The 26,244-nt window shown below is 38.1% G+C and overlaps 1 protein-coding gene across 1 annotated transcript in view; it reads right to left on the bottom strand.

The window, feature by feature from the left end:
- Positions 1-24,706, bottom strand: part of scfd2 (sec1 family domain containing 2) — a 147,303-nt gene extending 122,597 nt beyond the window's left edge. Inside the window, exons 1-3 of the mRNA XM_020918874.2 lie at positions 23,798-24,706; positions 23,542-23,710; positions 10,875-11,002 (exon numbers count right to left, since the gene is read on the bottom strand). Of these exons, the coding sequence (XP_020774533.1) occupies positions 10,875-11,002; positions 23,542-23,710; positions 23,798-24,611 (1,111 nt within the window). The 5' untranslated portion in view covers positions 24,612-24,706. The remainder of the gene's footprint in view (positions 1-10,874; positions 11,003-23,541; positions 23,711-23,797) is intronic.
- Between the last annotated feature and the right edge of the window lie 1,538 nt (positions 24,707-26,244).

Genomic DNA, 26,244 nt, shown 5'->3' with positions numbered 1-26,244 from the left:
ACAATACAGACCTTTAATAATTTTCTTTGAACAAAAAAAATTCTCAAATCCATCCTCCCAATCTCTGCAGGCCTCTTGATTAAAAAGACCCAAGCGTATAATTGACAATCAGAAATGACTGAATCTCGATCCCAATTAAAACTGGATGGATTGCACAGCCCCATATAATGATAATTGCAGATGGGGCTTTGCTATGGTTGTTTGATTCACATGCGGAAGCCACGGACAAAACTACTAATGAACAAGATTGCAAATGTATACAAAATGCGCATCCAATTTAACCACACTGAGGGGGAGTAGAGCTGGGAATCACAAGGTTCATCAAGATTCAATTCAATACAATGCACGATACATGGCTAATGATACGATATTATCACGGTCTAGCAGTACATGTGATAAATGATTAGGGTTAGGGTCAGGGGATTTTGCACATAATACTGTGTTATAAAGTGCTGTTTTTTAAAGAACAAAATACATTTTAGCAACAACATTTTACCTGTGCAAAGTTAATATGAATTTACAAATATGTCAAGTGTATTGCATAAACAAGTTTCCTTCCACTAAATAAGCAACATTTTGTAGCGCAGTCACACACAAAAAAAACACCAAAAAAGACAGCAGTCCATAATAACAATATTGTATCACCAAATTCAGTATCACAATATATCGATATTTTGGCACAACTAGGGATGGGCATTCGATGAAATTTTCTTAATCGATCGTCGGAAGAAATAACGATCGATTATCGATTAATCATTAACGTTTTTATATTAAAATGATCATCATTATTATTACTATCTGCACTATTAACCTGCATAAATAAATTCAACTTTACGACATATAAACTGTAACCACTCTAGAGCCACATCAGCCCGTTTGAGATTATAATGTGTTTAATTCAGTTTTGCGCAACTCTCACAGAAACGAAACTTAAAACCGCATCGCTAATTTGCATAAACTCAGCGAAGATAAAACTACAGCTCTTGTGCGCTGATGCGGTTCAACTTCTATCGGATTAAAAGACATGACTCAGTGGAATACAGGTTAGTGTGACCATATTTGCGTTTGTCAAAACCAGGACACCGTAGGTGGGAGGTGGTTCCTCGTCATCGACATTGCGCGACTCTCACCTGGTAAAACTTTTTCCCACTGGACACCGAAACATATGTTCCTGCTTTATACACTGTGCACATGGACTCACACTTGTCCCGAACGCAACGGAAAGCGTGGAATTTCTTGTACAAATCATCGTTAAATACGCATTTGTACTTCGGTACGCTGCAGACTGACCGAATGTTTGTGTCTCGCTCCTTCTGAGTGCAGAGAGCTACATGTACGTACCCAGTTTGGTCACGCTACGCACAGCAACCTACATTCGGTTTGTCGATTAAAATTAATGTAATCGATGAAATTCTTAATGATCAATTATCGATTAATCGATTAATCATGCCCATCCCTAGGCACAACCCCAACAAAGAGTGAGTTAATATTTCACATGAAATTAATAAATATAAGTTGCAACGTGGTAAATATTACAAGTCAGGTAACTTTTTATAATTTATCAAGTGGTATAAAACAAAACAAAGCAGAACAAAACAAAAAACAAGAATAACATCATCAGTACATACCATTATTTATCCTCATTATTTGAAAACTTATGTCCCTTGCCCATTATATAAAACAATATTTAAGCTGCACTAGCTCTAATGAATAAGTTATTTCTCTAGTGTCCCAGGAGGATCTGCAGTCAAGGCACTTAACAGATGTAAGACAACATTATCCATCAGTGAAGACAAACAACAAGGCCCAGTTTTCAGTAACATACTTCATCTGAGACATTTGTCACAGTAAAACACTATTCACTGGATCAAACTAAAGCAACGATTTGATAGAAAAGAAAAAAAAAAAAAAACATTCGATGTTAACAAAAAGACTGTGTGCCACTTTTAGCCCAACTGTGAAAAAAATTGAAGGGAGCCATCTACAAAAGAGAAGATATTTTGGAAGAATAATCTCCGGACCAGACATTTTCAAAAATCCTGAAAAGAGCTATTGTGAACACATCCAGCCATATAAAACCCTGGCAGCCCGTGAACCTCACCGAGTCTCATGTGCCAACCGTAATTTAACACAGAACCAAGAACGGGCTCCAAAATCAGAGCCAAACATAATTTTACTGGAGAATAGGTGAGAATGTTACACTGTGGGCCAAATATATCAGACTTCACAGCAGAAAACACACACGAGAAGAAATGTGGGGAAAAATACAATCAATCAAGATAATATGGACTATATGTTTGCAGTGCTAAAATATAAACATTGGAAGAGCAATATGCCTTAAATGTGCACTATGTAACTTTTCTAGTGGAGATTTGCTGCTTGACTCCATGAAGATGGTATCGCTCTGCCTGGAAAATGTGTATTGCAATAAGAGGAACAGGTGTTTTTAATGCTGCAAAACTTTCTTGAAAAATCATGAATGCATTCTTATGGAGTTAGCTTGCCTCTCCACAAATATGACTTGTAACCTGGAATGGTGGGGTCTCCGTGGATATAAGTGTAATGCATTATTGTATGACATTCAGTGTAAAGTGATAACATCTCCACAGAGACAAGCTGGAGGCACAAACTTACATTAACCACTTTAAAAATTGAGTTGGCAAAGGAATGGAATGAAAATGGAAAATATATCACAACTACAGCAGTGGTTAGTTTTAAAATTATAAGGTCTTCAAAGGGTGTCAAGAATATATTGGCAAAAAAAACAAAAACACACTGAAATCTATAAAGCAAATAAAATGTTACTTTCACGTTTTTTATTTGTATAAGGCTGTTGAAAACTGGCTGGAATAATGCTATGATGATTAAGATCAAACATAGTTCCCATGCAGTCCTTGGAGTGGTGTGGTTTTGGGAACGCTACAGCTAACCGATTAAGATGAGGTGAGAATGTGAAAGGATCCGACTTCAGTGCACAGCTAGAACAAAGTGAACAAAAATCAATAGTGCTGAAAAAGAAAGGCAGTCTGGGTAAAGTCTGTTCCCCATTACACAATCAGGCAGCACTGGCCCAGTCTTGGCTCTTATCTATGTCCCTAAATTTCTCTGTCTCTACATTTGTGTGATTTGGAGCCATCTTGTTGCCAGATGCTGAATGTATGTGCAGGAGACGTACTGTCAGCTGAGATATGAGTTTGAACCCTTTGTGCTTACAGTGCGGGCTCCAATGGAAGAGCTCACATTTTAAACCTCCAATAAATAAGACTGCGCTGTAATGGCCTTTACCGTTACTCGACATCATTCACTGGGTTGAAAGGTGTTCTGAAAATTGTGATTTTTCCCATTTGTTTTGACAGGGGAGTGAACAGAACTCGTAAGTAAGGCATTTTGGCATGACAGAAAGGAGTGGTTAATGTAGATATGTTAATATAATTTTATGTAATAGATTATCACCGGAGATATATGTATTTGTTATATGTTTATATGCATTATTACCATGTCTATTTCTTATTGGTTCTCTACCAAGCATTTTAAAAACTTGTCACATTTAAGGCTCAATACAAAGCTCAAACTGCATTCTGATTGCTGGAACTAAATTTTTTGGTGATAAGGACATATTGTGTGTAACGTCATTATTTCTTTGTACTTTCTAACAATCACGAGGTACTGAATGCTCTAGTTAGTTCAAACAATATGTGACGTGTGTATTGTCTAGTGGACTGCCACATAGTTTAGATGAACTCATATCTCTGTGAACTAAGACCACACTAAACATAAAAGAGCAGAAAGATTCGGTTTTAACCAATCAGCTTCTTTCTTTTCACAGTATAAAAATTCTCTGTGCCATCTTAGAGTATATGCAGTACAGATAGAAACTGCGCCATGTATGTACTGTCCCCTTTGATCAAAGTGTAAATAAACTTTTAAACTTTTCACTGGATGGCTGGTTGTTTTTGGCTTTTTTTGAGTGTTAGCTTGAACCTGCTGAAATAGACCTAACATCTGTGCTCAAACCTTTTCCCTTGATCATTCTATTAAAATGCATTGTGCAGCCTAAGTGAAATTTTGATCTAAATGAATAGGCATATCACTAGTCACAATCCTGATGCTCTCCTCCATCAAAGTGCAATAACTAAACTGACATTTATTTTTGTGACCAAATCGCATAATATGTACACTGTGCTAAAATAATCCCCTGACCAACGATGTAATGCTTAAAACTACACAACACTCTTTGTAGACCTGTCCTACAAGATTGAAAGCCCACCTGAATCTCTCATGGGCAATTTAACGTTCTCTAAGTGGCTTTATTGCACCAACCTCCATAAAAACAAATCACATTTTCCGTCTTGTGCTATAAACCGTTTGGCCATTTTAGCCTCATGTTCTGAAGTGGAGTCTGAGCCTGAGGCATGATCAAAGTACGGAACAATGCAAAGAGGTTACAAGGCCAGATGTGATTTAGACCTTACTGGAAGAAGACTTGTGTTTGGAGGTGCACAGGGTTACTCAGAGGTAGGTGATGGTGTATGTCTGTGTGGACTGGAGGTGGCCTGTCTGAGCAGCTGGACAACCTCATAAGTATTACTGCATAAGAAGTACATAGAAAAAGATTTGTTTTGGTTTTTTTTTTCATTTAAAGGGCCTATATTCTGCCATTTTCTCATCTATGTTGTATAGTGATGTAACAGTTACTGAAATATCGTGATATCATGTCGTCAAAAGTCTCTCAATAATATCATGGGAAAGACAATATATCGAATTACAAGTTTCCCTGCTTAAATGTATTGTTATGATGCAGCAATAGCTAAAAAAAACAAAAAACAGAGGGAACTACAAACACCATGATCCTTTGCTGTTTCAGTGCAGACTACATGAAAAATCACTGCACTTTAAAATCTTAATTAATTGTGTTATAACAGTACCAAAGGCTTGTCAAGACAATTTATAAGGAAACAATAGCAAATTCACAGTTTTTTTTAGCCTCCACAAAATATCGCAATAAATATTGTGCCGTGAGATGCATATTTTCACATCAGGTGCACATTTGTTTACGTTTTACAGAAACAAAGCTTGGGTCATTTGTATGAGTCATTTGTATAAACTATAAAGCACTGATAAAAACAGCTCGTTCCTTGTGCAGTGATGCGGTTCAGCTTCTGTCGGACTAAAGGACATGACTCAGTGTGTGTTCTTTCTGCAACAGAGGATGTGCAGCTGACGTTGAGTCTGTTCTGTGCTTCTATCGTGTTGGAGATGGTTCATGTGAAACTTTTCAGAGATTATAAGTCTGCAGGTCATAGCATAGACCATATAGCGGTGCGGCTTTGTAGCTTAAAGCTTACCATAGTCGTACTATACATACATACATTTTTGGTAATACGGTAATACCATATACCCCAGTAAAATCCCGAGAAGGTTTAACGGTATCAAAATTTGGATACCGCCCAACCCTATTGTGAATGAAACAAAACACTACTCTGGGTATGAGAAAAGCTACAACAGAATGCTTGTTAGATTATCTGTTTGTGACACAGATACATTGATATGCATTAGGTGTGTTCTGAACAATAAAGAGGAGGAAATTGTTGCCGCGTGCCAAATAATATTGAATATGCAAATGACGATGACAGATGCAGATAGAAGGATATAATTGTATGAATCTGAATAAAGGAAAATAATCAACTAAACAAAATGGACTGAGCCAAAAGATGACCCGAATAAAGCTTTAATTCTAGTACTCATGGTTGCGTTGAAAAGAAGCACCAGACTGTAAATTGTATTGATAAGATGTACTGCATGATAAAGACTTCAAGATCCCATATTAGATCAAATAGTTTCTTGTGAACATTTTGTTATGTTAGAACGTTGTTACCTCATCAAAAACACAGCCCGTGTTTTGTTTTCATTCATTCAGACATTTGACCAATCCTGGCATATCAGTCGGTCTACATCTCCAAAGCTGAAAATGCTCAGTTCCACCTTGTGATGTCATGTAGTCATAGTTTTCAGGTACAGCTACCTTTTACCTTTAGTACAGTAGCAACTCCAGGCCTGAAATTATCCAAATGATTCTAGTGAAGGTGTATGGAACTTTAGGTATGTTTTTCATGAGGAAACACCATTATAACATAGATCACAAAATAGCATAATATGGGCTCTTTAACTTGTAGCAGATTGTAGAAAGTAGATGTAATAGAAGTGTATCATTCTGTTGCGTACATTGTTTGTATGAATGAAAAATACATACTGTAGCTTTGATAATACCAACTATTTAATATTTCACACACTGCAATTCTAACAGCCAACTCAAAAGCCCTGTCCTCCCTCTAATTTACACTGATAAATCATAAATATACAGAAACTACGTGACCCACATTACCTTGCATCCTTGTGTTTGGATACGATGAATAATGAAACCAAATTCCCTGCAATGAGCAAAGAAAACAGCTCGTCCAAACACCAAACCGCAGACACATCCACACAAGTCCACACTGAGGGGGTCTCATCATCTTCTGCGCTCCGAGAAACCTGGCACAAGACGACTGGATTATGTGACTTTGCTCTACAACTTCACTTCTCAATTATCTTATCCCGCTGAGATGAGAAGTGTCCAGGCCTGGGTCAAAGGCTATGTGAGAACTCATCTGCCATAGGGAGATACCAGTGGGTTTCAACTTTATACTCTGGGACAAAGGCAGAAGATACTAGGGCAACAGGTTTATTTGTAAGGACGCACAAATCTGATGTCATACTGGTATATGATATCAGCACGGATACTGAAAAATTTGCTGATATCCAAATATCGGTTTCCAAATATCAGTTCAGTCGATGTCCCAGTTCGGTATATAAATTGATATAAGGACTATTTACTGATCATAATTGGCTCAGAAAGTCTCGTAATGTTTGAATTTGCATTTAAACAAAGTTGTACTGTGATTACTTGAAAGATAAATAACAGCTCCATAGGACGTTTGGATCAGTTTGGTCCCATTTTATTTTTGTTTTAAGTGAATAAATGTCTCTGCACTGGTATTGGCTGATATCAAGAATGGGCAGATATTTAAAGCTATAGCATCGGAATCTGTACCAAAACTGAAAAAGCTGGATCGGTGCAATCAAACTAAAATATAAAAGGTGCACTAGTAAGTAACTTTTGATCAGCTGTCTGCTTATCTCCATGGAGAAGCTATTGCTTTTTCTAGAATAGTCCACAGTAAGACACCATTACACCTACTTACAGGTCAGATCTATGGATAGGTAAACCCGTTCACCATTACAATATGTGTTTTTCAAGGTATTTTGAGCAATAAAAATATCTGTAATGGAATAATGACATATCCTGAGATCTCTGAGACAACGAATCCTCTTCCAGAAAAGTTACACATTGCACAATTAAACACAATTCAAACCAGGTTAAAATCTAGCCAAAAAGACAAATCCAGACAACCAGGACTAAATAAGGACTTGGAAAATGAAAACAAAATGAGACAATGGCCAAACCGAGCATAAATAATGACTCAAACACTTCCTAACCACTACCAAATCTGACTGAAACTTAAAACAATGGAAAAACTGCACTGAACTAGAACTTCACCTATGAAAAATGATAAACCAGCTCAAACCTAGCCCAAACCAGGCTAACATGCATTTTAATAGTGGCTAGGCCTTTATTAACTAACTAAGCTAAATAAAACTGTATTGCTAATGGACTTAGAAGTAGAGCCACAAATATATTACTTCTTTAATTTCTTTGATTCTTCTTTGATTACATATTAATGCTTAATAGGGCTTTTTATGATGAAGGTTTTAGCCTCATATGAGACACCGGAGAGGGGGCTCTGCTTGTGGTCAGGTGGGCAGGGAGGAGAGCTGTGTGTGGGGGCTGAGTTTGGGTTGGGGGGGGGGGTCCTGGAGGGTCCTGGTCTGGAGCCAGTGTGTGGTATAAAGCCTCAGTGTGCAGGCCATAATACAGTGCCCACTCTCTTCCCGCTCTTCTCTTTTCTCTCCGTCTCAGCAAAAACAGAAAGTCAACAGGCTGTCAGTCACATCCAATTTGTATAAACTTAACTGTATCAAACATAGCAGACTTATGTATTTATAGTACCAGTTTTAAAGGTACATTGTCAAGGGTTACAGTGAAGTATAGTAAATGAAACACATCTGTCAAAACTGGTCTTGAAAGTTGATATTCGCTTTCAAATTACAAATAAATCGAGGTAAAATACACAATTAAAGCCCCATAGAACCAAGAGAAGCAAGGCATTAGTTTGGCTATTTCTTGGTTTTGTTTCTAAATGGAGTGGACATGAGGTATTGCAGCCATGCCTGTGGCAAATTCATGTATTTTACTACTATTGCACATATACATATATACATACATACATAAATTCATATGTGCATAATTGCTTCACATAAGAAGAGAGAGACTTCACTGTGTTTCCCATGAAGGTCTTTAAAGACAACGTCCAAAAGTTCTATATGTTCAAAGAAAAAAGGGAGGAGGCAGCATCAAGCCAACCTAGTTTCAAATGATGAAACTTCACTAAATGCATGTTTACTTAGTAATTATATTTTGATCAAATAAAACTGATGAAAAAAAAGATGAATTCTTGCAATATTTGTGAATTCACAAACACATGAGAATCCATCTAGCCATGTTCCAGCTGTTATGATTGGGCTCGGGCCACTAATGGTTCAGACCAATCAGAGTGCAGGTTTGTGGTTTGAGCAGAAGCCAAAGATGAAGTGCCTAAATGAACCAAAACAAACATGGCAGTGCTGATGAACATACTTCAGTCTATTGTTCCTGAAAATCGTGCAGAGGGAGGCACTTTGTGCATTTGTGGACAATGCATTTTTCTCGACGGTTCCAGATGAATAAATAAATGTCTAGAACTCAATTTAGAGTGTGAAGCCTATCAATCTGAAGTTAGACAGGTTATACAAGTCCCATATTTAGAAAAATGCTCCTTATAATCCACATTTATTGTGCTGTATAGAAATAAGTCTGATGTGTCTGGTGTTCAGCATCCTAGTTATTACGCTACAAAAATACCACTAAATTATGTGGTAAGCATTTACATTAATAAGGTGGTCAATTTTTCTCACACATTCGTACATTAGTATGTACAGCAGAGCTGCAGTACCTTGCTTATTACATTGGCTGTCACATCTAATATATCTCTGTAGACTTTTTTCTTGTTGTGCCTAAATTAGAGGAGTCTTTAGACAAATGTGTAAAAACAAACCGCTGTGTCTATGTCTCTGCCAGCTCCAGTGTGGCTGTGTGACCTCCAACATATTACAACCTGCTCGTTACCAAAGACAGAACCTTCTTTACCTCATAGATTATAGGCGCTGAGGGACCACAGACACCCCTCCCATTTTAAAACCCCCTTTGGCCAGATGCTAACCTGTACATTAGCTATGTTTATGACCTTCATAACTACAAAGTCTAAAAGGTGAGGAAGGGCTTTATACAAGTGGCTTTAAACCATTTTATTTTTCCACAAAGTCTTATCTGTATCTCAAGTCGTTTTTTGCTCCATTAACAAACAACAAAAGTTTAACAAAAAAGTGGCGTGTGTGCATGCGTGTGTGTGTCGTACAGCCAACATGTGGTTTAGATTTCCTTTGTGGCCACATGGGCAAATATACGGCCGGGCAGGGAGCGAGGGGCTCAAGTGGGGGCGCTGTGGGTCCACTACGGCTGCTATACTCTTATTCTGCTGCAAAGAGTGAGTCATTTTGGTCAAAAGGGCAAAGGGTCAATTGGTTTTCTATTCCAGGATATTTTGTTTACTTAGATTAGACTGATTACACTTTAGGCCTGCCACAAAAATTGCTATATAAACTTATCATTCAATAAATGCAAGCTGAAACTATATATTTTTGTGGTCAGTATTTATCCTGTGTACATTTTCTTTGCACTACTTTTGCACTACCCAAGTCTGTGGTTATGTTTTGGCTATATGATAAGATTTGAGCCATAAAAGGTTGAATTCATTACTCATTACAGATGCAAAGAAGTAAAGTGTTTCATTGTGCTATTTATTTATGGCAGCTCATGCTTTTTTTTTAAACAGTATTGTACATTAAAAATAGCTCTTTGTGGTTTAAATCTGGTTTAGGGTTATTGTGTCAGTGGCATAAATTAGTTTCAGTATTGTTTAGCGTCTATTTTCTTCAGCAATATATCGTACTTTAAGGTTTGTTATTGTAACAGGTCTATTAAGGTTCAATGTTACAAATAACAGATGCTGAATTTCTAAGTATGGGTACTGATTGAATGATTAATTTAAAGTAACAGTAACATCTGATAAATTAAACAAAACAAAAAAACTGAACCCTAATTACAAGCACCATTGGGACAGCAGACTGTAAAACGTGTCTTTCATTTGTAGATTGTGCAAGTCAGCTGCAAAAAGCCTCTTTTATGACATTGGTCATGGGGAAATCTTTAGCAAATGGGTTTAATTTTCTATGAACAATTGAATTTCCTTTCAGAATGTCCTGGTATCATTTTTCATACATTTCTTAATATGCCCACAGATCCAGTCATGAGATTAGCATTTTGAGTGTGTTAGCGTTTTGACAACCTTGCATAAATATGAAAGGTTTTAGATGGAAGGGCATTTGGGATTAAATCTGTCACATTGTAGATGTTATCGCTGCACACAAGGATCTTACTCTACAATCCTTACATTTACTATTATTACAAACATAACAACCCTTACTGCTCGCCTCTCCACAGATTGGACCTGGAAGTCAGCCATGTGGAATCATCTGCTTGTCTCCATGGAGAGAGATAGATAGATGGATAAGTCACATAGTGCAGGTTTAAGGTATGAGAACAGTGTTGCATTTCTTACCCATACTCATCTTGATAGGGAGCTTTTCTTTGCTGGCAGCCTCCACTAGCTGTCTCCGCACCTCCAGCACCCCTTCCTTCTGCTTACTGGTCAACATGGCCTCCCAAAGTGACCTGGCTGCTGATGACCTGATAGGTGGAAGAATGAAATGTATTAGTCACAGCAGCAAAACACACCTGAAGAAGAGCTAGAGAAGCACTGACTAGTAAAACAACGGTTTCTGTTTTTCTAGTTTGTAGTAGTTGACCCACAGCAGTAGTGATTGAGAGCTTGTCTGCACTGACAGGTTTTGGACAGGAGTGTGTGTGACTCCCAGAAGGCATTCCTAGCAGACAAATTAAGAAATTAAGACTTCATCTAATGTGCAATTAACTTATGTCTCTGGAGACATGTTCAGATATGTTTTCAACTTTAAATACCACTTGAAACCTTTTTTGCATTAATAGATGTGATCTAAAATTTCTAAACTGCCCTGTGTTCTTCTTCTTATTTTTCACAACACAACGATCACAACAGCAGTCGCCTCGGAGGGCTTCACAAGATTGGTGAATTAACTAACAGAAAGTTTGAAAATTAAACAATGAAACACATATCATGACAACTCTCTATATCCCTGAAGGCACATAAGTGTTTTGTGTCTGTTCCAAGCTTGGATAAAAGTACAGATTTATGTCAGTAGAGGCATCCGGCTGCAGAAACACTGACATGATTTAGAGCTGGTGGAAGTGACAGAGAGTCCTCTGCACAGGGGAAGGAGCCTCCCTGATGGGATCCTCACAGGAAAAAGAAGAAATTAGTGCGAGGAGCTTTTGGTATGCTCTCCTTCCACCTAAAAACAGTGCCAACATTCCTCTGGAGTGATCAGAGACAATTTTTTTTCTCATTCAAAAGTGTGTCTGGAGACCTGCAGTCCCCCTGATACCATCTGAGTTCCAGCTCAGTCCCTCGTCTCATTACCGCTGCTTTATGAAGCACACTGATCCACATCTCACATGGGAAAGCACTATCTGGAACAAAAAGAAAACACCTCCGTGTCTGTGCAGCGGAGACACCGAAAGAGTTACTCAAGTGACATCGGTGCTTTTCAAAGTAAAAAGGCAGAAAGGGAAAGATTGTGTTTCTTTTTAATACCCAGTACCACCTAAAAAATTATAACGAGATCAGGTCTAAAAACTGATATACTGGACTCTCCCAGACTAAACTAGTGCTAAATAAGATCTAAAATAGGAATAAAATATGATGTAAGTAGTTCTGCCCACTGACTACCATGAAGGAAGTAAATGTAATTTACTATAAACTGAACAAACACTTGAACTGTAGGAGTCCATGTACCACCAGAAGAGTGTACCACAGTTTGGGAAACTAGGACAATATGATTTTATGCCATAACAAAAAACATATCATGAAACTCAAGATGTCTGGCCAAAAAGCAGAATGCAACCCTACCTACTTACAGTAACAGAAATTGATATTATTATTACTACTGCTGCCTAAATACTACTACAGTCTAAATGCCTTGGTTAGAGTATTAAAACTACTGCTACAAGTAATAAAAACTGAATGACATACGGTCTTATAAAATGGCCTACATATATATGAGTTCATGGTGCTCACATATTTTATACATCTCGTGAGGTGGTGTGTCTCAAGTTTCTTTCATTTTTCCACAAAAAAGTGAACCTTCTTGATGTATACGAGTTCACGATCGACCTACAAACTCTGAAACCAGAGAGACAAAGACACAAAAGCCGAATCAGGGCTAAGGACGAGGAACATAAGACTGAGGCAGGAGGGGGCTGGCTGACAAATCCACTCTGTTTTCTTTAGTTTTTTAGAAAAGCGTTTTTTCTTCTCTCGCCTTTTCTCCGTTCTAACTGCTGCCATGTGTTTAATATCAGATGTAATGTGTTCCAGACCTCAAGCCCGCGCTGGACAGGGAGGAGAGGGGCTCACACAGGGACGCCCACCCGCCCGCCATCTTCACTCTGCAGCCAGACACAAAGCAAAGAACAAGGCCAACAACACAAAGGGCTGGGAAAACTACTACAAATATACAAGACAAAGTCTTTTTAACAACTCCTTCCTCAGACAGTTAACATGAAAGTGAAGCCAACAAACCAAATGTGCCGGTCTCCACTTTGACAAGTATTTGGACTGTAGGCATAGGACAACATTATAAGTAAATGCAGTTTTTGCTGTAATTTTTTGTCTTGCAATAAACACAAATGGTTAATCAATCTCCACAAAATGTCAAGATGCTACATTTTTCACTTCAAGACGTAATTGACAGACAATATTTAAGAGATATTTGTGAACAAACAATGCATAAAGTTAAAGACAGAAGACAGAATACGTATTGAACAGAATATAGCTTGTGGAGGGGTCACAGTTGGGGTCATAGACTGCTGGCAATTAACAAAAGGGCAACAAGTCACCCAGGAAATCACAGTTGTGCCATTACAGTTTTAGATATTACTGCCATGATGGATAAAAATAAAAATGGCCGTATTGTGCAATAAATCGTAGATAACATTTCTCGTAACACTTCAGAAAACCACCTACAACAAGTCCACTTCACATTGTTCCCATAGCTGAAATGCCAATAGTGTGAGTGGTCCAGGCCACATGTCTGCAGTTTGCATGTGTATATATTTACCAATGGCTCTCGTACATCTGTGTGTTTTCTAAAGAGATAGAGTGTGGATGAAATATGGTTCCAATTTGACTTTTGGCCCGGCCCGCTCCCCTGACGCTCTCCTCGGGCCATTTGGTCAGAGCAGACGCTGGGGTCCTGCGCTGGCCACTGGGTGAGGGGTGTGAGACAGGCCCCATAAGCAGCCGTGATGAGTAACAGTTGAACTCTGAAAGAAGGGGGCAGGGGATTTGCTTGGACATCTGCTCTACATGAGTCTACTACAGCCTCTAGGGGGCACTGTAAGACTAAAGACACTAAAGACACCATAGTAAAGTTCTATGTGGTTTACACAGAGAGCTAAGAAGGTGTTGAAAGATGTGCTGTGAAGTAACCAGACTACACGGGGAAGTAAAAGCTGTAATGCAAAGTGCATTTAAGTAACTCTGTTAATTAGAGACATTAGTAGTACTACTTCTATTTCATCTACAACTTGAAAATATTACAACTACGACCGACTCTTTTTACATCTGAAGCAACTGCTACCACTACACCTACCTCTACTTCTACTTCTGCAACTACTGTTAGTACTCTAAAGATGTAAAAGTAGATTTGGTCTAGTAAAAATACCTTACAAAATAAAAAGCATGTTTTCTCCAGACTACACAGTTCTCATGTTTGTTCAAATAAAACCTGCCTAAATATATTTTAATAGCAGTACACATTAGTACAACATCTTGCGTGTAGTTAAAACTGAACACATATGGTCCAAATGTTGCCAAGTCATTAGTGGGTGTGCGGTGAGGAGGGGGCATGTTCCTGGAAGTGAGTGAGGCAGTAGAGAGGAATGGTCTGAACAGGTCTGACTCAGGATTTCTCTCATTTATCCTAACTCTATAGCCCTGGTTTGGACATGTATCTAACACATTTATTATGGTTTACTTACAACTGTTTATTCTGCAATTCTGACTCCCTGATGTTCGAATTAGTAAGAATGCCCCACAACAGTATACGTGACATGATTCAGACTTGAGTCATAGTAGAGCAGTATGATGCAGGGTGAAATTAATGGCAAAGAGGTCTTAAAAGGGTTAGCTGCATTTACAGAAGACTCATTTAACCACAATGTAACAGTCAGTTTTTTCCTATTCCAACTATGAAAGGTCAGTATACGGCTAGAGTGTAGTTAGGAGCTAAAAGTGTCAGCAAAATGAGCAGCCCTGCCTGGTTAACTGAACTGCAGAACTTTTATGCCAATAGTGCTGTTGTAAAAGATTTGATAAGCTTGAATAGTGCATGTTAATAGGCATATCATATGAACACGCATGATTGTAGCCATGGGTGAATTTCTGTTTGGTCGTTGTTCTGCAAACACACTCTAATCCATGCACTAGATTCCAGGTGCGTGAAGTGTCTTGCCAAAGTTGTGTGAAGAATCCCTCAGTTGTCCACGTAGAATCCATGAGGAGAACATTCAGTTTGTCGAATGGACAAAAGTTAGTTTGTTTGAAGATGTTTTGCATCTCATCCAAAGCTGCTTCTTCAGTTCTGGTCAGAATGCTGGTGGACACTTTCTTATATCTGCAGGGAGGAGCTAACTACACTGAAACTAACACAAACAGAAACTGTAAACAACTGTAAACTGTAGGTGTGTTAGTTTCAGTTAGTTAGCTCCTCCCTGCAGATATAAGGAAGTGTCCACCAGCATTCTGACCAGAAATGAAGAAGCAGCTTTGGATGAGCTGCAAAACGTCTTCAAACAAACTAACTTTTGTCCATTTGACAAACTGAATTTTCTCCTCACCATGTCTTGCCAAAGGACACACTGATAGAATGGAATTGGTCTAAGCAGGGTTCACAAACTTTTGAGTTAGTGGATGAGCGCTGTAGCAGCTTAACCATTGATGCAGCACTACAGCAGTCTCCCATCCCAGTACTAACCAGGCCCAACCCTGCTTATATTCCAGGGTCAATAGCACCAATTAATTATAAAATGTTACCTAACAATTAAATAACAAGGACAGTTTTTGTTTTAATTTACTGTCATTTGTAAATCAGTTGTTTTCAGTTGGTAAGAAATTTTCACTTTAATCAATGTCTATCACCTGCTTCTTTCTATGGATTTCTATGAATTTGAGTTTGACACTCCTGCCTTACATTTATTCAGTTACAGATGGTTGCAGTGCTCAAAAATACTCCGAAAAAGAGGCATTCTGACTGTGAGCGGGGTCGCCTCTCCACAGATCTGACCTCTAACTTGGTCTGGTTTGGTCTCCATTAAGATAGAAAGGTTTAATACCATACTGTGAAACATTCCAGACAAAGCAATAACATCTCCATGAAGAAAAACATTTGACAGACCCTCCACTAGAAAAGTTACACAGTGCACCTTTAACTTGACCAAATCCAGTATAGTTGTATAGTTTTGGATCAATTTTGTTTATAAAGTCTAATGACTTTTCTCACTCGTGTGTATCTTAGTATGTACAGGACATAACATACTGCAGTGCGACTGATATGAGCTGGCCCAAACTAAAGGCACTCAGCAGAAAGCACAATCAGCTGATGATAATCCCTTTTTCATTGCAGAGGATGAAATCTTGTATTTGATGGGCCCACATGGAACTGTCTCACAGTTGTGCAAGGTCAGCCTGATTCCTCAAGGAACTCATTTATGAAGTGTGTTTGATGAAGTAAAAACATGGACAACTTCCTGTAAACAAGGAGCAGAAGAGAGAGGAGACAGGACTGGCCTTGAGTGTCCAGGCAGCTCAGCCCAATGACCACCACTGGATTTATGAACGAAGAGAGAGCATGAAGAGAAAGAGGGGTGAGATTTGTCTAAAGACACAACAAAAGATAAACCCAAATAGGATAAAAGCTTGAATGCTACAGCTGTGCAGTTAATACAAATTTAAACAAATTGAGATACAGTCATTTCCAATTGTAAAAGATCAGTTCAGGGCTTTTTATTCAAGACTGTGAACCAGACAATTCTGTCAGGATAGCATGTGGTTTGAATCAGTATTCAGACTGTGAAAGAATAAATTGAACTGTTTTTTGTGTTAAAATGCAATGATTAAAAGACAGTCTTGTTTATGTTCATGAAATTATGATTGAAATCCATATTTATTTATTGTACTTAAAAATGGTGAGCAATATGTGGAAAAAGTTTCATTGAACAGCCTGTGTGAAATGTAAATACAATCAGATAGCAATCATTTTCAAGGCTCTATAATGGCTCTTAAAGTCAAAATAAATAAACTGAAATATTTTACAATACAACAATTACAATTGTTTTAGCAATAACACTACTTTTTTTTTAAATGTGGGATGGGGCAACAATATATCTTACTGTATACTACATTTCAATAACTTTTGAGTGTGTTCTATCTTGAACTGGGTATCGTTCAGAAGTTGCAGATATGATACATACTTCGATACATAAGCCACAATATGATACAGTGAGCTTATGATTCGACACAATTCAGTATAATATATTTCAATCAATTTGATATGGTTCAATAAAAAGTAAAGGCTACATCATGGGTGTGATACTAAAAGTCTTTGTTAAACCACTTCTTGGGCAAAGTTCATATGAAACACAAACATTTTAATCATCAAAACAGTGAAAAAGTCAAATGTGTCGCATAAATAAGTTTCCTTCCTCTAAACAAGCAACAAAACTGTAGCTCTGTAACAAAGTAATTTAGTGAAATATACCAAAAAATAGTCTTGGTGATATATCGATTAGGGATGGGCATTCGATGAAATTTTATCAATCGATCGTCGGGAGAATTAACGATCGATTTTCGATTCATCATTAACGTTTTAAAATATCATCATTATTATTACTATTACTATTCTACATAAATAAACTCAATTTTACAACATGTAAACCATAACCACTATAGAGCCACATCAGCCTGTTTGAGATTATATAATGTGTTTAATGCAGCTTTGCACAAGTCTCACAGAAACGAAACTTAAAGCCACATGGCTAATTTGCATAAACTCAGCAAAGGAAAAAAAAAAAAAAACGCTCTTGTGCACTGATGCGGTTTAGCTTTTATCGGACTAAAGGACACGACTCAGTGGAATATATGTGTTCTTTCTGTGACAAAGGGATGTTGATGCTGAAGGTGAGTCTGTTCTGTTTGTGTGTCGCGATGTTTGTGACATGTGCAAACTCCAGTGTTTGCGCTGTCAGACGAAGCCTCATAGCTACGCACAGAAACCTATATTCGGTTTGTCTATTAGAAATGTACGTAATCGTAATTATTAATGATCAGTTATCGATTAGTTGACTAATCATGCCCATCCCTAATATCGATACAGCAGCCCATGATTTCGATACTGTATCATCACATTAAATAATACGATATATCGATATTTCAGTATTTTTGGACATCTCTAGTTGTATCCATGCAAAAGACTGATCACATAACATATCCAACATTATAGCTTTCTTTCAAAAACGATGCCGTCTGTCCAAACATCTTATGAAAATTATGTCAAGCAACAACAACATATTAATAATATAATTTTTTTTGTCCACTAATATGTATTCAAAATTGGGGTTGTAAAATTAACTTTCCTCAAAGACAAAACGCAAAAGGAAAGCATCACAACAGGGAAGACACCGGATCCTGGCTCTCCTCCTGCATTTTGGAGTTTGTGGAGTTAGTTTACCATTTCAAAAGGAAGCCAGCAGTGGGGGCTCTTTGAAAGAATGGGTCTGCAGGAAGTAAACTGCTATCATCCAGTGAGGTTTTTTTTTTTTTTATCATTTTGTTGAATATAAACACACAGTCCGGCCGTCCGAACTTAAAATGTCAAGAGCTAAAGACAACCCATAAGACAGAATGGCCCGTTTTATCTGCGGTGATGGGAACATGGAGTACAAGTTGTTCAGGTGAAAGTAATCTAGTTGATGGATGTAGTGCGGGTTTCCGGAGCCTTCTACGCCGAGGAGAAAACAGAATTAGAGGGAGACGCAACGCCAGAGACAGCCAGACCAGAGGAAACTAAAGATATTATGTGTCTACAGCGTTTTATCAGCAAGCATGTATGACTTACTGACAGGAGTCAGCCAACAGGTCAAACATGGCTGACCTTTGCTGTTTTTCCATTGGTTTGCATTTCTTATCAACAAAGCACACACATCTTTGGGGCAAATGGTTTTCCAAGCACTGCCTGGTTTAGTAAGAAATACAAAAAATATTTAAATTTAATTTACTGAAATAAGATGTGCATTCCTCCATTGTTACGCTAAATATCATGCAGTGATGACAAAAACATGGTAACATTCAGCGTATTGGGTATTTATAAATCATGGAATGGTAACAAAGCATGAATCCTGACATGATCCTGATTTTGGCGGGCAATATGATCTAAAATTGATATCAAAATTGATAAGTAAAAGATTATATGCGCTAACAAGACAACTGATAATATAGCTAGTCAAAATACTTCTAAACTCTGCTTTTTTACATTTTATAGCTAACTTAAGCTATTATAAATGTAGATTAGGTTTGACGTTCTGCTTCCACTGTCATTATTATACTTTTTAGGATCTACAGAACATCCACAAATGGTGTTAAAACTGTTAGCAGTTTAGGGTACAAAATTATGCCACGATATTCAAATTTCACTTCACCCCCAAAAATATATTGGTAAACCATGAACAGAACAGCATGGCCCAGCCCTAGTAACCCCTACTAACCACTCTGACTGGATGAAGCCAATGAAAATATTGCATTTTCATAACCATTATACATACATAGTAACATACAACACAGTTTAATAATAACACTAGTTTAACAAGTATATATTATGCTGATGGGTCTGACCACAATCATTCTATTGGGAGACTAATTGTATGCTCTGTTTTGACATTATACAGACAGTGAAACCCAAGCTGCCCATGCCCTGACATGCTTGTGTGCTGCATACATGATTTCAAACCCTCTCCATCCATTTAGCTGTGCCCGCGTTGCTCATAATAACATGAAACTGACTCCAGCTCCTGATTGTCTAAGTATAGAATGACAAAACAATCTCTTTCCTATATTCACCCGCTGAGAAATGGATGTGGCTAAAGACTGGGCTCACTGTCCTCAGCTGTCTGTCATTAACTCTCCACATGACTATAACATGTCTTTCCCTTTGTCAATTCCTATAAAACTCAAAAGGCTCACACAAATGATAAGACACTAATCTAAATATGGACACGCCAAAACCAGCACAGGGCTTGGAATACACTTCAAGTTGATGGCACATTGTATTGCTATTCTGTTGAGAAACTGTTGCAGACTATTCAGTTCCAATGAGAAGTATCTTACCCAACTTGTTATTTCCACTGAAGAGCAGGGTGCATTCACATGTGCACACACAAACTCAAAAATGGGACTAAACCTAGACTAGATCAGGACCAAACCAAGTCTAAATCAGGACAAAAATGGTCATTGGTCATCATTTATGTTTTAATATGATTCTATTCGCAGCCAGGAGGATTGACAAAAAGACAAGAATCACATTTCAGATCATATTTGGACTAAACTAAAGTACAGGGTTAGCAGTTTTTATGCAGAATAAGACAGGCTATTTTGTTGTTTGTGGAGGAAATTATGGTACTTAAAAAAACAGCTGTATTTGCATTTTCCAAATTTTGTCTATAAAAATTTCAGTTTGATTAATCTTGCACCCCTAGTATTAAACACTCAGCTTTAACATAACTTTTCATTCCTGCTCACTTTCCCATGCAGCCAGGACAGAAATAGGTGTTTTTCCTGCACAGTAGTGGTGGAGTGGTGGATTGGAGAGAGAAGGCAGCCTCACTGTGTTTTGCTTATGGCTGGGTGCGGTTGTGTCGGTACCAGAGCACCTTGGCCACCCGCGCGCACTCCTGCCCACACGCACTCCCTCTACCACAACATCAAGGTCCAACGCGGCCAAAATCACTGGTGGTACGCATAGAAACTCACTGCCCTTTGCCAATGGGGTTCATGTGTCTCGCGGCTGGATCAAAAGGGGCCGCCCAGCCAAGCACAGCAAATTACTGCAAACTGGAAGGCACCTGACCACAAAGACACACATAACAACTCTGCCACTTTCACTCAGCTGAGACCAAAGACTGTAAACTACTGCATAATGGCTGCAAAAACTGCAAGAATGGGAAACTGCAGCTGGAAGCAAGTTTATAAGCCTACACATCAATCCCATGAAGAAAATGTAATGATGATCACCAATTCTCATAAAATATTGTTTATACAAAATACATATATACAGATAAATTAATTCATATATATTTTTGCAGGTGATTAATGTAAAATATAGAGCTGCACAAGCACAACTAAGATACCAATTTACAAGCCCAAAGTTGATGCATTGCCATGGTACACCAGTTTTTATTAGTTACGAATTAATAAGGACCACCTACTTTTTGTTGGAGATAATTTTATTAGATCATGAATAATTACAATGTAATTTTGTTACATTGCAGTACAATATTGTATTCATGACTTGGTTATTAAGTACCACGGTTTGCAGGTTTTATGTCAGGTTAAGAAAAATTATACTGTAATTGTGAGGTAAGTGTGGGGTCTCGCCCATAGAGCTAGAATCAACAGCCACCCACAGAATGTTTAAGACACAGTAATCTGTAAAAATATCCTGGAATTACAGAGGAAAATTTCATACAAAAAGGTTGGAATTAGGTCCCCACCTAATATTTAAAGGTTTGCCCTGGACTACACAAAAGAGCCAATGAAAACACACAGTGGGTTCAGGCTAAAAATATCTGTCTAAATCATAGGTGTATAAACATCCGAGAGACATGGGCAGATTACACAGACAATTAAACCTCAGGAGCCGGGCAAGTCCAGTTCTTTGCATGGTTCATCTCTGGTACATTATACAACATATTTACAATATAACAGTTACATTAATCCCTGCTTAAATTATTCAAGTATTTCTATTGTGAGAGTCCTAATGCAGTTTAAGATATAAATAAATGCATGTTTTGCATATTGTGGCATGATTAGAAGCAAGAAATAGATCAACTAAGGCTGCCTATACAAAAAAGAAAAATTTGTTTTGTAATCAAGGTGTTTCAACAAATGCGTGGTATTAAGATAAGTGGGACAGAAATGGGCCAATGCAATTAAGAACAGAGCGGAATTATGAAGACATTTCTGTAAACAAGAGTCAGCCCATTAGAGTATAACACAGCTTGTGGTGAGGTGTGTGCTTCAAGGCAATTAAATCAAGTATAAATCAAGTGGGAAGTCTCTTCTCTCTCATCATTTCATAATGCAGCTGAACTAGGCCACGTGCCCTGAGACAGAGCAGGCTTTACTGCTCCTGCTTCTCAGAACAGTCCCATCAGACTAGTGCTGGCTGTAAACACACCCACCTCAGGGTGACCTCTAACCTCTGAGCAGCGCCTCCACCTCTGCTTCCTCCAACACAGAGAATAATCATTACACTAATATCTCAACCTGTCATCCCAGGCGCAACATGAGAACCATATTAGCAAATATTTTTAGCTACAATAATAATGTCGGCGTTAAACCAGAGCTCAGCAGAGGCACAAGTCCCTTATAAAATGCATCAATTACAATGAGCACTTCAGTCCATATATTCTTGACTGTTATGTTTAATGCAAACAAAATAGTAAATTAGACTCTAAATACAATGTAATCTTTAATAAAGACGTCTCACAGTGTTTACCTGACCAATAGTTATCTTTTGAGAAATCTGTAGGATGTGCACAATTTCATAAACTGGTAAATCTTTAGGTGAAACTACAAAGAAATAAATGCAATACGGTACTTTATAATCTGTTGACTTAGATATGTACTCCTCATTATTGGTCAGTGCAGCCTGCCCCTGTGCTGCAGATGTCAGCTGCACCACACAAGTGTAAACAGCAGTGACCCGAAGAAGCCAAACACTTCCATCACAGCTGACCTCCCACACGTTTACTGTGTCACAGTGGTTAAACATACAGCAGGAGAGCCACAAAACTCTTCTTCTCACTCAAAGGCTTTCCTCTTTTTACCACACAAACAGTGTAAGCAGGAGTGGAACATGTGACATACAGGGACACCAAGTTATACTGTATTTAACCACTTAAATATACAAGATATATACTTGAACAGAACAAACGTCACTGCAACATAGTACAGGTAATTTTAACACTTAAAGGTGCAATATGTCATTTTTATAGCAGGGGGTCTGCAAAGCTTTTGTCTTGGAGATGTTATTACTTTACCTGGACTTACTTTTACTATATAACATGATACATATCACTCTTGCCTTTTTTTAATTACAGATGTTTTCATTTCTGAAAATAAAATATCTGCCCAATAAATCTAGAAATTTACAGATACTAATTATATGATCCCGCCCACAGCTAGCAGATATCCAATTCCTGCATCTGTTGTTTGCTACAACATCTGTAGCGATTGTATTTGGGTACAGGATTTAGACAAACGCCTTGTAAACAGAAGACATTGTTGTGAATTATTGGATATCCTTGTGGAGTCTCCCCAAATCCAAAACTTATTGGTCCAAAAAAGTGCAGAAGTATGAAGCATTTACAGTAATCTTTTTTCTTACAGCCATAAACAGAAAGGACTTGCTTAATTTGTTACGTCAAGCAATTTAATTATGAAAACTTAATAAATATGCTTTCTGTGAATAATAATCATGAACTGGATTATCTTTTTCAGTTTTTCAGGGTTTTCAATGCTAGATTATTATTCATGATCCACTCTCAGCCGTGAATAATGTATTATCTTATTCTTTTGTTAAGTCCATCATTTGTCAAGTCATGAATTCACTGTGGACAGCAACAACACATTTTTGCTGTAGAAAATGTTTTCTACTATGAATGTATAATTAAACGCTTTCCCCTGTCTGGCACTTTTGTACAATAAACAACCAAACCATTTCATAGCCAAACAATAGAGTAGAGACTTGAGTCGATTTATAATCATGAATTACGCTGCACATGTACCATGTACTTACTCTGATTGTGCTAAACAGCCAGGCGCCAGGATGTTCTCGGTCTGTGGGCTGCGCTGTAGAGTTGTTAGTTCCAACATGTCCACTTGCACGTCAGTCACATGACCAGGTAAAGGCTTCAGTACAGTCAGAATCTTCTCCACCAGATTGTCACCATGATGACCAACAGCTCCTAATTATAACAACAGATGTGTTATTAATGCATATTTTCTAAATAATCATTTGCAACTCAAAATTACAAAAAAATATTGAAAGTTACCTGTCAGGTCCATTGTCCTGTCAATAAATATGATTGATGCTTTATTCTGAGCTGTCTTCCTCCTGTTTTTGGCTTGTGGATGATTGGCCAGCTCTCCTGCAATAATACGGCTCATAGGACCTACTGCAAAACTCTCTTCTCTTGTTTCTGTTGTTTCAAACATTGAATTCAGGGCTGAGGACAGATGTTTTATTTCAATTTGCAGTTCAGCTGGGAGGGAGTTCATATCTACATCAACTAAGCTCCCAAATCTCTTCTTCTCTGGGCGTTTTGCATTAATAAAGTCCAGATCAGGGGATAGGAGAGGGAACAAGTGTGCAAACGGAGGAGTGAGGATTAGCTGCTGTGAGACGGGTGCAAACACAACAGGAATGTGCATTACTTCAGCTGTGTAGTTCATGTTCCCCATCCACTCACACAGCTTTTCCTCAAACTGCTCAAACACAGGATTCCCGTCCATTTCTGCAGTGACATTGTTGGCGACCAGGTGCACGGAGTGAGCTACTGTAGTGATCACAACACAGTATTGAAAGCGGCTCAGAGATATGATATCCTTAATGATGTCTACTGTTCTGCCCTTTAGCAACGTGCTCACAACAAAGACAGCTTTTGGTTCATCGGCACGGCACGCTTCGAAGCTTGAAAACTGTTTTAGATTTTTTGCTCCAGCCTCGAATAATGATGCAGCACCACCGCTCCAATGGAGAGCCTCTGCACACTTGTCATCCATGAAAACAACCGCTTTCTTTACCTTCGAGAAGACCTTTCCCCACGTTTGCAGCGGAAATTGCGTGTAATCCTCCACTGTAAGCATTTTGACTGTTTTACCAATTTCCTGATAGCGACTGGATCAACTATATAAGAGAAATGTCATGAGAGTTCAGCAAAACAAACACGAGTCTCGCAAAGGTGACGTGGCAGCAGCATGTCGCGGGGTAAACACGTCACTCGTTGCTATGACAGCAGCATCCAGACTAGAAGCGTAGACCGTGTTTATGAGTAGAAGACCCGACGAAAACGTTTAACTAATTTACAGGAGGTATAAAGGTAAATGTTCAATACTGAATCTTATCTGTATGTGATAAAAACAATGTTAGTATTATTTGCAGATGATAAGTGTAAAGTTAAACCGTTAAAAAAAAAAGTGACAGGCATGGCCTCATGCCAGTTATCGTTAATGAGGAGTCAGTAGGCTTTAAGTGAACGTTACTTTTTAGATAATTGTTTACAGTTTTGCAGAGATATATTTTTAATCAGTTAGTAAGGCAAAGGTCTTTAAGCTAAATCCCAAAATTATATTTCCAACAATGTGAGTGTTTTGCATCGTGCACTGCTAGTAATCGTCTGTCAATCATGATCACATGATCCATCCATGCGCTTGTGTGGCACTTAAATTACAATTTGTAAGCTATATCTGTGCTTTCAGTTTTTTTATACCCTAAATAATTCGGCAAGCAAAACAAATGAGATCACAGTTAGATCTGATTTTCCAGTCCTGAAGCCAACTGAACAAAATTTGTGAAACAAATTTCTTCAAATGTTCACTTTTAGTCTCTCAATACTTGCCTTTTGGCCAAAATATAAATGTGCACAGTTCTTTGGCACTGCTCGTATCTTAGCTTTGATGTGTTTTTCAGTGCTTGGTGATGTATGAGCCTGGTATTGGCACAAATGGGAATTGTGTTGTCACCGTTTGTTGTTCATTTATTCCCAGATGTGACATGAAAGTGATTCTCTAAAAATTGATACAAGAACAAGAATACAGCTAGAAAAACAGCATACTTCTTTTTCTTACAACAGGTCAACCATGTAGCTACCACTGCAGCTTAATTGTGATTAATGACTTATTATTTGTAGCAGAATGCACACAAACATTGTTGCTTTCATAATTAAATTATGTGAGGTGATAAATTGCATTTTGTGTTAACAGCTGTGAAACGTGACATGGATGACTTGGCTGACGGGTGTGGCCAGGAAAGAGACAAAGAAACTCCATCTCGACTGAAAACGGACAAAAGAGCGGAAAGAAAGCAGAAAAACAGAGGAGGATCTCAAAATCAAAAACCATGGAGAAACCCTGGTAAGATCTATGTACAAAGAAGGTCAACATGAGGCAAATCCAACAATACATTACACGTTTGGAAAGCCTGACAGCTAGAGCAGGACTACAAAAAGCTTGCTGAGCATTGTCAGACATACAACAAAAACATATTGTATTTGGTTTGCAATTTCAACCTTTTATGTGGCATATGCCATGTAGTTTTTCACACTTGGGTTGTCAGCAGTATAGAAAATCATATACTAATCAATACTAAAATGAGTATCAAGAAAAGATACTCATTAGAGCCTTTCCTGAATCGCTTTAGAGTGATCTTGAGCTGTATCAGAGCAAGTATAAGACTTAGACTAGTATACCTCCAGAAGCCCAGACTAGTATATGCCGCAGC

The sequence above is a fragment of the Boleophthalmus pectinirostris genome, unplaced genomic scaffold (genome assembly GCF_026225935.1).
Source record: "Boleophthalmus pectinirostris isolate CB_2022bp ecotype Guang Dong unplaced genomic scaffold, ASM2622593v1 HiC_scaffold_7, whole genome shotgun sequence".
NCBI lineage: Eukaryota > Metazoa > Chordata > Actinopteri > Gobiiformes > Gobiidae > Boleophthalmus > Boleophthalmus pectinirostris.
This window is presented reverse-complemented; position numbering and strand designations above follow the sequence as displayed.